This window comes from Cyprinus carpio, chromosome A21 (genome assembly GCF_018340385.1).
Source record: "Cyprinus carpio isolate SPL01 chromosome A21, ASM1834038v1, whole genome shotgun sequence".
In the NCBI taxonomy this organism is placed as follows: domain Eukaryota; kingdom Metazoa; phylum Chordata; class Actinopteri; order Cypriniformes; family Cyprinidae; genus Cyprinus; species Cyprinus carpio.
The window spans coordinates 20,983,400-21,000,705 of NC_056592.1; the positions used below are offsets into that span (position 1 = coordinate 20,983,400).

The following is a 17,306-nucleotide window of genomic DNA, read 5'->3' on the forward strand; positions in this document are numbered from 1 at the left end:
AGATACATTCAGATAAACTCACAATTCAATGTTCTGGATTTTCTTCCTGTATTTTCGGGCATTATGAACAGTCAGTTTGCTCTGCCTGTTACAGTGTTTTTCATCCTTACGTCCGCCTTCAGCATTTCTGGCCTCTGTTAACGGCCATTTACAGACTTTGTATATTTCCACACATTTTGGAAAATGATTGCATGCAGTTTGTGTGCAAGCCCGGAACAGAGATCGGTTGAAATAAAGCGAAAAATGGCAGATGAGTCATAGATTAATCATTGTTAAAGCTACAAAGATACTTGCCAAGATGGATATTTTTGCATACTTTTGCATGTATTTGCCCAGTCAAGCATAAGGAGGTGCCGAAAGAAACTCAATTTGGTGTTCGCACGTTGAGAGACATCTCTCTGTGTGCACGCTGTGAGTATTGAATGGAGTAGTCATTCTTGTCTTGCCTAAATGCTTTAAAATCGCTTGAGTTTTTAATTTAGCAAGGCTTTTAAAACACGTACAAATGATAAACTTTCGTAGCAGCGAAGTGACAAATTCCCAGTGACAAATTCGTCAACTGTCCCGAGCGTCATTCACGGTGGCCCTGGGCCATTGGGCAGTCCTTATCGTTGAGCCATGTCTTTTAAAATCATCATAGTGTTTATACCAGGGCTGCTAAAGGCTGTGTTCAAACTGCAGGAAAAAGTGACCTAAATCTGAATTTTGTGAGTCACAAATGTGACTTAGATAAGTATGAATTGCACAAACCACATAAAATCTGAAATTTTATTTTGATTAGTTATTATTCTCGTAAAACACCAGGACTTGCATTACATGTCAAATTTTAAACCTAAATTCAACACACAACAAATATTGTAGCTAAATAAATATTTTTCTACTCCACATTAATTGCATTCCATCTCTAGTGATAGGAATAACATTAATCAATTATGAGTCTCACATCCAGCATACCATTTGGTTTTCTTTTTTTTTTTTAGTAATTTCCACAAACCATCTTTCAGCTGTACTGAACTCATCCACCGGTTTACACTTTTCATGAGGAAGTCAATCTGCAGTTGGCTTACTTGAAGTTGCCTATGCACATTAACTAACACTTGTACTTGCACTGCCTATAAAGAACATCATCTCTCTCTCAAGCAGTTGCTTGACCTGGCTTCCAAGCTAGTCATGAATGGTAGAATGGAAGGATCACTATCCAGTTGCATATAGAACATAGGATCAGATAATTGAGATTTCACTTTAGAAATATTATTTAATCTATTCATCAAAACTAAACCACCGCCTTTATCTTCCAAATCACATCAGATTTTCTAGACAATTCTGTAAGAGTCCTGAAGTCCATAATGATCGTATACAGAATTTTTCAAGATGTTTTCATGAGTTGTTAACCACAGGACAAAAAGCACTGTGATCGTAAAGGTTGTTTAATATCAACCGAAGTGTATTGTTTTTGAAAACTGTTTTGGGGAAAGGAAAGTTGAAAGGAATCGGTGGGTGTGGTAGGAACATAAGACAGTAATTTATTGAGCTTTTTTTATTTTGCTGTTTGTAGGTAGGTGTGGTGGTTGTGGATAAATATAGGATTTTTTGCTTTGTTCTTGTACATCCTTTTCCTTATCATGGGTCGAATGTTTTGAACTTAGACGTTGAATCCTTCAATGTCTGTTCAAAGAATAGTATTATGGAAGAATCAACAGACGAATTAATCTTTTCTTTAAAGGGGTCCTATTATGCTTTTTCACTTTTTGAATTTAAGTCCGTGTGTAGTGTGTATGTTTGGGCATGAAAATGATCTACATAGTTACAAATCTCAAAGTCCACTCCAAAGGGAGATATTTCTTTTTTTAAAAAAAATCCCTTTTCAAGAACTACAACGAACGGCTCGTTTGAACTACAGCGTTGTTTTCCGGATTTTTGTGATGTTTCTTTTTTTGAAAATATTTTTTTATGAACCAGAGCAGACATAACTTTCTGCTTTGGTAAAGGGCGGGGCAGTACTGGAACGCCGTCTAAGCTGTTCACTAGTCACAACCCACTGAGACAGCTAACCAATCACAACAAATTTCATTTTTCGGAAGGTGGGCCTTCATCTAACCTGGAACTAATCGAGCCGTTTGTTGCAGGCTGGGGAGAAAGGTATTTTAATAATTTAAATTGTGTAAAATGAGATTTTTGAACCACCAAGCATGAGAGCATGTTCTAGTACACCCCCAAAACAAAATCAAGATTTTGTAAAAGAGCATAATAGTACTCCTTTAAGATCAGTGATTTCCTGCTTAATTTGAAACATTTCTTGTTGGGTGTATTCAGTGATCAAAACCATTACCTCCAAAGAAGCTTGTTGAGAATTTCGCACCATTTGGTACAGACGTCCTCATCATTATGACAAAGTCGATACATTCTGGATATGCAAATTCTCTTCACTCTCACATATTCGCTCAGGGTTTTACCGTGTCGCTTTAATCAAATCCCTTTCATATATCGAAATTTCAGTTTCTTCGTGTAGTCCTCATCCATAGAGATTGGTAAATCTGTGGGTCCAGAGTTGGGAAAAAGTATACGTTCTATGTCTTCATCTGTAAAAAAAAAAACGGGTTTGTGCCTGGATATCAGTAAGGCCCCTGATTTCTGCAAAGGTGGACATAATGTCACCGACCAAATCCAAGGTTGGGGGCTGCAACGACAAAGAATACAAATGAAGAGAATGGAGAAGCTTCATATAACCCAGATTGCACATCTGATTGCAGATTGGGTATTCTGACGACCACTTTCATACCTTTTATGGACCTTGACACTGTTATTTACTTGGCAGTGTATGGGACAGTCTCAAGCCTCCCGGTTTTCATCCAAAATATCTTAAATTTTTTTCCGAAGACGAGTTTTTACGGGTTTGGAATGTCATGGGGGTAAGTGATTAATGACCCTTTAAGATAACCCTTTAACCCTTTAAGATAAAAACAAATAAGATCCGCACATGAAAAATGGGCCAAAAAAGTCCACAACTAAAGTGCAGAAGTGCCTTTAGATGAATAATGTTGTTGTATGTAAAACATGAAAATTAAGGGTGCTTTCATACCTGTAGAGCAATTGCTTTGTTCCGAAATGGGGATTAAAATTACTTCTTCGTGCGGTTCGCTTTCACATGACAAAGTTTCTAAACGGACCAAATTGGTAATATAAGTCACGCGTGAGTAAACTTTATTTTCCGGGATTCCACTTAGCTGTCATGGCTGACATCATGGAATGACAACAGCTTCGCGGGCTTATTGTTGTTTTTTTTTAAGTAGCTGTTGTTATATTTATCATTTTGAGCAGGAGTCCAGGATTCATCGGGAAAACCTACTTGGAAGAAGAGCAATAAGACTCAATTTTCAATGGCGAAGATGTGCTCACCCACATTCACAGGTTCCTTTTGAGGTATTAGCAAAACAACAAAGCTAATGCTTTTCACGGAACTTACGTAATTACCCATTATACATTGTGATATAGCCTGGTTCGTTGGTCCGTTAGAACGGATTGCTTTCTCACTACAACCAGAGTTCGTTTTCAATCGAGCCAAGAACACCTCAGTCAGGTGATCTCGAACCGATTGTTTTGGCGCGGATCCAAGAGTGATTGGCATGTTCACTATTTGCCCAAACAAACTGAGCTAAGGGGGGAAACATGCCAGGTTATGAAACAATGGGCCAGGTGTGAAAGCACCCTTAATAAAGAAATTCTCTATAATAGTAAGAATGTACAAACTAAATGACATCGATTGGCCAATCAGAACTTAATATTATAATGAGTCCTGCACAAGCTAATGCCATATGTTACCTAGCATTAACAAAAAGACATCTTAATGAGAAACTTGTGGCCTCTCCTGTTGGTGCACAATTGTTTCAATGTCAGTCTCAAAGTTTGTACAGCCAACTTGCAGTAGCTGAAAGAGAGTGTCATCTGCCAGCTTGTTTCTCTCTTTCGATTCGATGTGCTTCATTGTTGAGAAGCTACTTTCACAGATTTAAGTGCTGCCAAACATGCTGCGCATTAACAGTGCAAAATCTCTGAGGAGGGGAAAACAGGACTCCAGTAGTATATTATAATAAAAATCTCAGGAGCACATAGAGATGTGAAACCGTTTGGGCCGTCCTTGTAACTGTGTGTTCAGATTATTCAGATACAAGGTCATGTCTGTGAGAAAGGCCATGTCACAACAAAGATATTCTGGATCCCGTTGTTTGCAGCAGTAAGCACTCGTGTCCAACTTCACATTGTCCTCCAGAAACAAAGGAATTTCATTATGCAGTGCAAAGAATCTTTCCAGACTCTTCACATGGCTCATCCATCTGATGTCAGTATGCACCAGTGAATCCCCATAAGCAGCACTGACTTCATCCAAAAAGGCAGCAAACTTCCTGTGATTGAGCGCCCTGTTTCCACCTTGAATAAGATTAGTGAATTTTGACACTTCATTCATGACATGTCCAGAGTCTTTTGCACACAGGGCCTCCTGTAGCAAATAATATTTGTTACTGATCACGTAGTGTAACAGTTTATTTTATGTAAGTTAAAAAAAAAAAAAAATAAGCCTACTAACCTGTTATTGCAGTGCAGTACTGGACAGTTAATGGCACTCTTCTTAAGAAGCCCAGCAAATCCAGATTTTGTTCCTTGCATTGCTGGTGCTCCATCAGTAACAACAGCAGACAATTTAGCAAAGCCCCATAACTCACCATATTTTTAACAGCTTTGAAAATATCCTCTCCCTTTGTGGTGCCATGTAATGAAGCCAAGTTTAACAGCTTCTCTTGAATATCAAAGTTCTCTGTGATCTTTCATGCAAAGATCAGGAGCTGACTGATATCTGTCACATCTGTGCTTTCATCCGGGGTGAGAGAGAATTACCTGTAATTGTTGATTGTGTGTTTCAGCTTTTCTTGGATTTGACATTGGATGTCAGAAATTCGATGTGCTATTGTTTGTTGTGACAAGGATACAGATTCAAAGTTCTTGGCCATTTTCTTGTCTCCAAATGCTTTAGCCATCTCAATTGTGCACTGCTTTACAATTTCGCAAGCACAAGTGAAACCGCATAAGATGCCTTTAGTGAATAATTTATTAATGATTCTTGCACCATCATGAATTTGGCAAAAAGGTTTTGCTGATGAGATAATTTTCCTTTTAAATCTGAGATGAGAGCAACTCTGGCATCACCAGTGTATTTTTCATACTGCTCTTTGTGAGCAGTGGTGTAATGGCGACTTATCATTACAGATTTTGTTTCCAAACAAACTATGCACATGAGGGCCCCCTTGAACTTGGTTAAAAGATAATGTTTTCCATCTCGCTTCTCAAATGTATCAGAATTGACCAGAGTATAATATGGTACTGGCCACCAGTTGCCCATCCCTGATTTAGAGTGACTAGATCCAATCACTAAAATGTATGGTTATTCCAGTTGCGAATGGGGCCAATAAGTTCAAGTCAGTATCAATGCAATTCTCAAATTCTTAGAATTTTTTCCCCATATTTTTCCAAGCCCTGTTGGATGTTTTTGGTCAGTCATTCATACAGGAATGATTTGTTTTTATATCCTGCATGCCTACTTCCTGAATATGCCTAAAAGAGCTTACCAAAACTTGCTAAGAGCTTACCATGTTCTGTGCACACACTGATGGAGGAATAGTCAAGCTTTAATCTGCTTCTCACAGTAAATGAAATAGTGGAGAAAAACATAAGTATCAGTGGACTTCTCACATTAGGAGACCGCTACATGGAGTACGGAGCAATTGATTTGAAAGTAGCACCGTTATGGCACAGCTATTAGCTATGTTTTTGTGAATCTTAAAATTTTTCATCATGACATAGGTGCTGATCCCATAGTTCCCTGAGGAGCACCCACAGAAAAACATGAGATATTCTTTTTTTAACTTTAACCAATTAAAAGAATGAAAAAAAAAACTCTCGGATTGGTAAATCTCATATCAGGTCCTTGCGGGTGGTTAAACACATAAATAACTTTTTAGAGTGCCTAGTTAAGTTTACTTTTTGTTCCCAAAATCAGCAACTAATCTCAAAAAATGCAAGCACTGAATCAGACATTATTAATGATATTGACCTTTTGTTCATTTGTTATTTAGGGTTGACGCACACTGGCAGAAAACGCCAATGCCTCATGCCATTCAAGGATTGATGATCAATGCACAAACGTGATGGAGCATCATTATATGCATTATATCATTATATGAATAATGTAGTTTATACCACAATAGTTATTTTGCTGTAAATGTTACTAAATTAAAATGTATATTCCAGTGAAATTTCACAATTGACAATATCAATTCTGATATTTCAGCAAAAAAAAAAAACACTGTCAACTGTGGACCAGATGTTCCATGATAAACCAGTATAATGTTATTAATGTGTTGCCATTTTTGAATAAACCTTTTGGAGATTAACACTACATTCCATTGATTTCTAATAGTTAGTTTTCTAGTTTTGTTTAAGGCAAGAAAATCATACATTTGGCAGCCATTTCATTAATACCTTGCAAGATGGCCATTTTTACCAAGAAATGCATTGGTGTGAGCATTTGAAAGCAGTCTCCTGTCAGTATCACAGCTCTTGGGAATTGAATTGAACCAGTACCGATACTACAAAAAATCTCTAGTATTGTTACTGACAGAGAAGATGCCAAAGGAAACCCACCTTCTTATTCTTCCTCTCACTGTTGATCTTTCTTTGGGGATGGATTTTCCTTGTGGCATCTTCTCTTTCTGAGACATTATCACCTCCTCTCCTGTGTCTGCCATTTTTTGTGCCTCTGAATCTAGATAGACTCACTAGTCAGCTTCCCTAGGTTGTTAGGCAACTAGTCATTCTGACTGATCCCTAAATGAATGTGTGTAGCCATTCATACCCATAAGTACTTGTTAACTGCGATTGGCCGTCTACTCTAGTAGACTTTTTTTTTTAATTGTAAATCTTGCCTTCATGTCCTCTTCACAGTGCCCTTAAAGACAGTCGCTTTCCCCCCATGACGAGGGACGAGCTGCCGCGCCTCTTCTGCTCAGTGTCTCTGCTCACCAACTTTGAGGATGTTGGTGATTACCTAGACTGGGAGGTAAGAGCGCAGAAGCTATTACCATCTGTTATTCACAAAATTAAACAAACAAACTCTCTGTGCACTTAAGGGTTTTTGCTGCAAGCATTTTGGTAATAAATGTCACTTACCACTAAATAACTGTTCCCTGAAGAGCCAGTAGGTGTCTGTTCACTGAATCATTTGCATGAGTTTTTAGGCCTTGTCAATTTAAATGTTTGAAGTCTGGCTCATGTGGTCCAACAGAGATTGGACCACCATTTGAAATAGTGGTTGACCGATAATGTTTTTTGACAGCTGATGCCGATATCTTGGAAAGCAGAGGGCCGATATAAAGACGATATAATCTTTTTTTTTTTTTAATTTATATTTAAGAAATTGGAAATCATTTGACAATGGATTAAAAAAATAAATGTGTAAAATAAACATACTTGTACTTTAGATGACGAAGTATTTTTCACAAATAAATATTTTATAAAAATATAATGAATAAGGAAGTTAACACTGTAACCAACAGGCCACTCATATTCTGGGAAGTTTGTGTGCATCGGCAATCATATTTTCAAATAAAGCCAAGTTAACACTCATTTTACATACAGCACACAGAGAAAGTGTCATGAATATGACAGTGGACAAATGCATAAAGCAAGGCATAATTTGCAATCACGAGTTTAATGTTTAAAGCATTCAATTATCACAGACCGACCGTCACACAGAGAACACCCGATCATGCTGCATAAATATGCACACGTCACAAGATCTCACAGCTGGATTCGAGTAAGTTTGTGACATTAAATATTCATTAGTCATTCAAAGATTTGTTAAAATTATATAAATGCGTATTTGCTTAATGCTGACGGCAAACAAGAAAGTATTATGTTTGCCTTTCTACAGTCGTGGCCAAAAGTTTTGAGAATTACATAAATATTGGAAATTGGTAAAGTTGCTGCTTAAGTTTTTATAATGGCAATTTGCATATACTCCAGAATGTTATGAAGAGTAATCAGATGAATTGCATAGTCCTTCTTTGCCATGAAAATTAACTTAATCCAAAAAAAAAACCTTTCCACTGCATTTCATTGCTGTCATTAAAGGACCTGCTGAGATCATTTCAGTAATCATCGTTAACTCAGGTGAGAATGTTGACGAGCACAAGGCTGGAGATCATTATGTCAGGCTGATTGGGTTAGAATGGCAGACTTGACATGTTAAAAGGAGGGTGATGCTTGAAATCATTGTTCTTCCATTGTTAACCATGGTGACCTGCAAAGAAACGCGTGCAGTCATCATTGCGTTGCATAAAAATGGCTTCACAGGCAAGGATATTGTGGCTACCAAGATTGCATCTAAATCAACAATTTATAGGTTCATCAAGAACTTCAAGGAAAGAGGTTCAATTCTTGTAAAGAAGGCTTCAGGGCGTCCAAGAAAGTCCAGCAAGTTCCAGGATCGTCTCCTAAAGAGGATTCAGCTGCGGGATCGGAGCGCCACCAGTGCAGAGCTTGCTCAGGAATGGCAGCAGGCAGGTGTGAGCATATCTGCACGCACAGTGAGGCGAAGACTTTTGGAAGATGGCCTGGTGTCAAGAAGTGCAGCAAAGAAGCCACTTCTCTCCAAAAAAAAACATCAGGGACAGATTGATCTTCTGCAGAAAGTATAGTGAATGGACTGCTGAGGACTGGGGCAAAGTCATATTCTCCGATGAAGCCCCTTTCCGATTGTTTGGGGCATCTGGAAAAAGGCTTGTCCGGAGAAGAAAAGTTGAGCGCTACCATCAGTCCTGTGTCATGCCAACAGTAAAGCATCCTGACTCCATTCATGTGTGGGGTTGCTTCTCATCCAACGGAGTGGGCTCACTCACAATTCTGCCCAAAAACACAGCCATAAATAAAGAATGGTACCAAAGCACCCTCCAACAGCAACTTCTTCCAACAACCCAACAACAGTTTGGTGAAGAACAATGCATTTTCCAGCACGATGGAGCACCGTGCCATAAGGCAAAAGTGATAACTAAGTGGCTCGGGGACCAGAATGTTGAAATTTTGGGTCCATGGCCTGGAAACTCCCCAGATCTTAATCCCATTGAGAACTTGTGGTCAATCCTCAAGAGGCGGGGGTGGACAAACAAAAACCCACTAATTCTGACAAACTCCAAGAAGTTATTATGAAAGAATGGGTTGCTATCAGTCAGGATTTGGCCCAGAAGTAGATTGAGAGCATGCCCAGTCGAATTGCAGAGGTCCTGAAAAAGAAGGGCCAACACTGCAAATACTGACTCTTTGCATAAATGTCATGTAATTGTCGATAAAAGCCTTTGAAACGTATGAAGTGCTTGTAATTATATTTCAGTACATCACAGAAACAACTGAAACAAAGATCTAAAAGCTGTTTAGCAGCAAACTTTTTGAAAACTAATATTTATGTAATTCTCAAAACTTTTGGCCATGACTGTATTACTAATAATATAAAAGCAATCCATATAATACTTTCTGTATACATTAATTCCTTTGTTTAACCATTCTATCTGAATATTTGACAGACTTCTATCCGTATTAGAGAGAACTGTTAACAACGACAGTAAACAAGAGGGAGAATGTGAGCACTATGTGCTCAGGCGCTGCTGCCATTCTCAGCAGCGTCAAAATAAAAGTCCCACCTCGAACACATCGGCCAAGCAGAAAAACTTATCGGCCTTGGCGATATATCGGTCGACCACTAATTTGAAATGGGAAGTCTGAACTTTTAACCTGACCAGGCAGCAAGAAAAAAGCTTTAGCATGATATGCAGTGCTTGCAAAATCGCAAGTCTGATGTTCCAGGGCTATTGTGTTCTCCACTCGGGCGACCAAAATGTATCACCGCCCTGCCCAACAGGCCATCTTTATACAGGGCTCCCTCGGGTCCTTAAAGGGGTCATGAAATGAGAAACCAAATTTGCCTTGATCTTTTGGAATATAAGAGGTCTTTGTACCATTAAAACGTCCTGCAAGTTTCATAGCTTAAGACGTCCTCCCCATTATAAACGAGCCATTTATTTAATCAAGCTCTAAATACAGCTCGTTCTGGATCCATGGTAAGAAGTGACGTCACGGTGCGAAGTGAGGTTCCAACCATTTGCATATGACCGCCTCCAGCACAAGACAACTACGCTCATTTCGTATCGTTTTCGCGCCGCGCGCCTCACAAGTGTTCAGTCGACGGACAGCGAGTGGGTCTGTGTACAGGAAAATTACAATGCCACGCAGATGTGCTCAAACATATAAGGTTTTATCATTGCAAGAGCCATCGCTTCGAATGCACCACCCGCTACTAAACAGTTACGCTCAATCCGCAAATGTTCTGGCTGGGGATGTTAATAATTGAGCCATAGGCGCTGTCGTTAGCCAATCATAACAGCGGGAGTTAACACTGAACTCTTAAAGGAGAAACAACCCAAAAACAGACTGTTTGAATCAAAGGATGAGAAACAGGGTGGGAAAATGTCATAATTCACTACATTTTAAAAGTTTTTTTAAAAAAAAACTATAGTAATACTATAATTGCACCTAGGGGACCATAATAATAAAATAAAAAAAACCATGTCATGACCCCTTTAAAAACTCTTCAATTTAGTTGTCAAATTTAAGGCCATAAAAGTCTTAAATACCTTACATGGTATAAGAAAAGTCTTAAAAAGGTCTTAAATTTGGGGACGGAAAGACAAAAATTGATGTGATTTCATTAAATAAATATGAGCTGTACGTTTCAAAGCCAAAACGCGATGCGGGTGTTTTTATATGAATGTGTCTCTGAAGGGAACCAACTGTCTTCAGAAAAGTTTTGCAATAAACTTTTTCAATAATGCATGATAAAGCAGCATTTATGAGTGCAACGCTGCTTTGTGACAGTTGTTATTGGGGAAAACCGCTTTATTTCTGCTGTTTCAAAAACCCCACCTAGTGGCAGTAAAATAATTTGCATACAGATAACTGATTTTAATTTTCAATAAGCCCTTCTATTGTTTTTGTTCAGAACAATGTGGAAATCAACTATTTTTACAAAGCAAACACAGAGTTGTAAATGTGAAAGAAGCTAATGTGTTTTTACAAATCTAAACAATTAAGACACTAAGATATGAAGTTTTAAATAACAGATCTATCCGGTCCTCGAATCTGATTGGCTGAGAGGATTGCAATATTCTAGTGATATCAGAACTCCAACCGTTTCACCGTTTGTAGAACTCCACTTGTAGTATTTCTTACAGCAAGTGTATTTCGTATGCCCAAATCCACAAAAAATTTATAAATAATACTTTTTTGTGTGTGTGTGTGTCACAGAATGTAGTTTTTAGAGTTTTTTTATAGGCAAAATGTAGTTGTTTAGACTTCAAATATGTGGTTTGGTATTAAAGATTAACAAAAACAAATTAGCTTAATTTTTGGATATGTGAGCTCCAGGGCGTCAGCGCCCATTCAGCGCTCATGAACCTGCCGAGAACAGCCTCACCTCGGCCAGATCTTCTGAAATTTGCTGTTGGCTCTGATGTCTCTATAGTGGTTAAACATGAGATGTAATTCGTTTTGGGTAATTCTAATTCGGAGTCTTTGGTCTCATTAATCTATTATTTGTTCCACGTCAAATAGTTTTGCCTTTTTACTTTTGACTGAATTGCATAGCAACTTTTATGATGGCTGTTGTTGTTCTTTGGTAAATATATATTATTATTATTCAATAAATAATATTTTATATAAATAGTAGTATTTAATTATAGTGTTTGTTTAGTATTGGGAGATGATGTGTGTGTTTGTGATGGTGATTTTAGTTACATTGTTTCGCCATTAGATTGTTTTTATGAGTGTGTCAGCAGTAAAGTCTTTTATATTGAAAGAGACTGAAACTGTTGTAAACAAGGAAGTTCTTTTTACTTTTAACAACAGCTTGTAAGAAGCAGTTAACAAATGCAATGAGCAGCACAGTCATCTGAAATCACTCTTAACAGATGAAAGGAGAGTACGACGAAGATAGTGCTTTCCTCAGTGGACATTCAGATTAATGTTTTATATATGAGATTGAGCTGAAGAATGTTGTATCAGCTGCAGGTAATCACACTCGCTCAGTTCATCTCTCTCATAATACTCTACTCCACATAATACACTGCTTTTAATACAGTAATACAATAAGCTTTTAATGACGCAACTAAATGTTCCTACGTTACTAGTTCTAAAGTGATGTTTTCGAATTAGTAACGGAGGCTAATTCTCAGCTCAGCTGTTAAACTGTCAAACTCAGATATGAATCTGTGGCGGAAGGAAGTAGTTCTGCACAAAAGAGAGTTTTTAAAGACACTCTGTTGTTGTTTCGTATGTATTTACACACTCGTCCGTCGAACTGTTGTATAAACGCAATATCACACTTGTAGTCATGAGATATGGCTGTATATCGGCACGCTGTGATTACATACGGCTGAATCTGAGCCGATATACAGCCATATCTCACTTCTACTCGTGTGATATTGCTCATATGTTTTAAATTAATATAATAATGTATATGTTTGACTCATCCCATTTCTTAATGGTTTAAAGGCTGAAATGTGATGTTTATCATTTTATAAGAGTTTTTTTTTTTAATTGTGAAAACCAGTATATGAACTGTAAATCTGTCATTTTACAGTTTAATATGTTACCTGTTCATGTTATTAATTTTATTTGTGCAGGTCTTAAAAAGGGTAATAAAAAGCCTTACCTTTTTTTTTTTACAGATAACCTGTAAATTGTGAAATAAAATTCCTTCCTTGATATGTGTGTTTTGAAAATGTTTTTGATTGACATTTCAATTCCTATCCAATTTTCTATATAATTTTTTTTTTATTTTTTTTTTTATTTGCAAGCATTGACTGTCTTGCATATGTTATGCTGGTTTAAAGAGTCGTAAATGAAAATATAGCTGCAAGCAACGAGGATGGGCACAACCATCTGTGCCGCCGCCACCCTATGGCTTCAGGAAAACAAAGCACAGTGGGCACATGCATTTTACCTTCTGGTAGTCTGTGGTTGTCAGTGCCTGAAAAACTTTTTTTTTTAAACATTTTTCAGAATGGTATGATACTTGATGACTTTAGTCGCACTTGGGAAAAATCTTATTGGTCTTAAAGCCATACCTTGTACCTCAATAGGAAATAAAAAGAAAAGTATAAACATGTTTGAACAAACAAATTAGAAAAGCTGCTGTTCGTCACGGAGCTCAGTCTGGAGCTCAAAACTAAGACTCAAGGACCGCTCACATACTCCCATTCGCAGCCCTCAGCCTACCATGTCAACAAATGGTCTGGCCAGTGCAGCCTGTTGATGGACGGCTTGCAAATTTGTGTGATCTGAGAGTGAATGTGGGCTGTGCAGAATTAGCTGCTCACTGCATCCTTGCTTTCAAATGAAGCACAGGCCTACTGACTTAGCCTGGCATTATACTGTGGAAGCTTGATGATTCAGGCCATGCAAACATACATGTGTGCTTGTAGAGACACACACTCTCTGTATACACTGTCCTTAGTGACCAACAACAGTGCAGACAGAAATGTGCCCTGGGTGAGGAGTGATGATGATGTCTTGTGTATTGTGCGTTCATCTTTTTTGTAGAGTTTGCAGAGTTGGGGGATGTTAGTTTTAGCGTTTCCTTACTGTAAGCTGACTGAGACTTTCATGCAGAGTGGGGTGCTGTACTTGGCTTGCAAGCATTTAACAGCCACATCCAGATAATAGACAGTCCCACCTTAAGGTCACACTTTAGTTTGGGGACTAATTCTCACTATTAACTTTTGCCTTAACTTTTAATTTACTGCTTATTAATAGTTAGTAAGGCAGTTGATAAGTTTAGAAATGAGGTAGGAGTCTTGTTAATAGTCACTCAAAAGTTTTTTAGAAAAACTAATGTTGTCTGATTAGTCCAACCCCAAACTTATAAACTTACAAACTAAATAAACCTGTAATCTACACTTTTTTTTTGTTTCTCTGCTTTGTCTCCCTCTTAAAACCGTATGATAGGATGTGTATCATGCAAATAGCAGTCGTCAATCCTCTTGCCACATCTGCATTCTTTTTCTGTCTGTACACACAACCATCTTTTGTAGTTCTGCTGCCATTCCATGTGCATTCATGCCTTTTGTCAACAGTGACCGAATTCAGAGCTAGACTGCGTTCACACAAACCCAGAGGCAAAATAGTGAACCAGAAGTGTATCTCTGCTTTAGGAATCCTTCACTTGTAGTGTTTGTCATTGCAAGCATCACCATTGCTCGTACCAAGGGTTAGGGATTTGTACAGTCTGATTTCTTTAAGTAATGAAAGAGATGAAAAATCCCATAGAAATGCACTGGCTGCATATACGTACAATAGGCAGAATAATTGCAACAAAAAGAAAAAAGGTGGAGATAAGGTTAGAAAGCATGAAGATTGCTGTGTCTGAGCAACGTGTTATGACAACATCACCGTCTCCTATAGTCTTATGCTGTATGAAAATAAACAGTAAATAAATGACTTTCAGGTAATTCGTAGCAAAATTGTGTATCAAATATTGTAAATGGACTAGAACAGACCTCATTAGTTCTTCAGCGTCATGCCCATTCGAGCAGCTTCTTTTCCTTTAAATGGCACTTGGCAAACTCACTAGAAGGACTTGCAATGTTTTTGTTTTGGTCTGTGTGACTTCGCCCTCTGCCAATGCACCTGGTATTATTTTGACACCCCAGGTTGCCAGTTGGCGTTAAAAGTTTATTTGCAGCCGTTGAAGCCAACAAAACTAACTGGGTCAGAGATCGCAGATTCTACCTGGCCTAAAAATCCACGGCATCCAACTAAAAAGCTCTGTGACCTTCTGTTGTCAAATGTGCTTGTTCCTGTTGCGTGTCCTTGCAGCCCATGCGAGTGTCTGTCTCTGAAGAGGAAGGGGCGGGAGAAATGGCTCTCTCCAATATTTTGAATTTGGACTACAAGCAGGCATCTATGATGTATAATTATGTTTATTTGGTTTCATATTTCATTTGTCAGTATGTCTGTCTCTTCCTGTCCCTTTTAAAGAAAGCGGGAGCGGAACTGATTGCAGATGCACAGATGAAATTTTTCCTCTCTCAGCAACCTATTCTTACAATTTTGATGTCATTTTCAGCACCAAAGTAACAGTATTTGTCAATTACACAAAGGTCAAGTATGGAAAAAATATACATGATTTTTCAAGATGTCTTTATTTCCTAGGTGGGTGTTCACGGCATTAGGATAGAATTTTTTAGTGAAAAAGGATCAAAGCGCACCGCCACCTACCTGCCAGAGGTTGCGAAGGAGCAAGGTGAGAATAAAATACACTTGCCTGATTTCTGTTTGTGATGTCTTGAATTACATTAGAAATGAGATGCAGACCAAAAAGTAACAATCAGTATGAAAGAACGTGATTGAATTTGTTTTGTCTTGATAGGATGGGACCACATTCAGACCATAGATTCCTTACTTCGAAAGGGAGGTTACAAAGCTCCCATCACAAATGACTTCAGGAAGACTATTAAACTGACCAGGTGAGAGAATTGAACATTTTGAACAATTTTTTTTATTTGTAAATTTTTATTTATTTTTTTTGTATTTTTTTGGTTATTTTTTGGTATGGGAATATTTTGGTATTTTTGTGAAAGTTACTTTTAAAAGTAATGCATTACATTATCATAATACTCCCTAAGAAAGTAACTAATTGCGTTATGGAAAGTAATGTGCTATGATACTTTTGTGTTACTTTTTCTCATCTGGGCTGGACTTGCTTGTTTGTTTTTGATATAAAAAAGTTATATTCTTGGCAAATGTAAAAGCCCTTTCACACCAAAAGTGAAATGAATAAGCCTCAGGCTGAAGGAAATCTAAATTCACGTCTGTACAGAAGAGGGCGCAGCTCAAACCTTTCAGCTGTGCTTCCGTTCTGGATTGCCTGAAGAAAGGTTCAACATTCTTAATAAAAAAAAAAAAAAAGTGTTTTATCTAAAGCAATTTATGCTCATTAGTATGGTTGAATTGGATCGTCGAAGGTAAGCAGCAAAGACAATGCTTAATAAAATTGAATTAAATGCATAAAGGATGTTTGTGTTATTGTACATAATTTTTGCAGGTTTGCATCATTTTCTGAGTTTGCATTTCACAGTGTTTATTAATTTTGAGAAATAGTGAATGAGTAAATGCATGTTCTCATTTAGTCTAGATCTACAGTAACTCAAAAAAATACATTTTTGCACAATATGTGCACAGTGAAAGACTTTGGCAAGCAGTGCCACTTTCAGTGCCGCCTCTGTTCTGTCTGAGATGACAGATAACAAACACCGTGGCAGGTGTGGATTTTGAAGTATGTCCATTGTCCTACTTTATTTGTAGATGAGATTCATTTAAAACTCATTCCCTTCATAACACTTACGTTAGCTGCAGTGTTTCCGGTTTGGGGATTTTGTCACCAAATTTACTTAGCAATGTTCTCATTGTTGCTGCAACTTTTTATTAATGTTTTGAGACAAGGAGCTATTTTGGTGATATTTAAAGGGTTAGTTCACCAAAAAATGAAAATTAACCTTGAAGCATCCTAGGTGTATATGACTTTCTTCTTTCAGACGAATCCAGTCAGAGTTATATAAAAAATTGTCCTGGCTATTCCAAGCTGTATCATTGCAGTCAGCGAGTGTTATAGTTGAACCGTCCACAAGTCATCAAATAAGGCGCGCGCATTCATAATAAAACATGCCGCACATGGCTCTGGGGGATGAATAAAGACCCCCTTTAGCAAATCCATGTGTATTTGTAAGAAAAATATCCATATTTCTAACGTAATAAACACTTTTCTCTCACTTCATCTATCTGTCATACACTGAAGCAGTTCCGATGGATGACGCAAGACGCAGCGCGTTGCGTTATTAGTGACGAAAGCAGAGAGAGAACAAAATAAAATGCTGGTCATGAATTAGAAGGATTTGTAAAGAAAAATGTCAGAGGATTTCGATATAAACCAAGAGGAGATTTGTTTTCCTTTGCTCCTATAATTAAACTCGCAAGACTAGCATATCTCAAAGGTGCGCGCTGTGCGTATGTTGCTGCGTCATCCGCTGGAACTGCTTCAGTGTCAGGGGCAGTCAGCGGAAGTGAGAGAAAAATTGTTTATTACATTTGAAATATGGATATTTTTCTAAAAACACATGGATTCACTAAAGGGGGTCTTTATTCATCCCCCG

At 37.9% G+C, this 17,306-nt stretch overlaps 1 protein-coding gene across 1 annotated transcript in view; it reads left to right on the forward strand.

Moving 5' to 3' along the window:
• Positions 1–17,306, forward strand: part of ammecr1 (AMMECR nuclear protein 1) — a 32,168-nt gene that overhangs the window by 9,676 nt on the left and 5,186 nt on the right. The window contains exons 3-5 of the mRNA XM_042711286.1: positions 6,994–7,108; positions 15,310–15,400; positions 15,527–15,623. Of these exons, the coding sequence (XP_042567220.1) occupies positions 6,994–7,108; positions 15,310–15,400; positions 15,527–15,623 (303 nt within the window). The remainder of the gene's footprint in view (positions 1–6,993; positions 7,109–15,309; positions 15,401–15,526; positions 15,624–17,306) is intronic.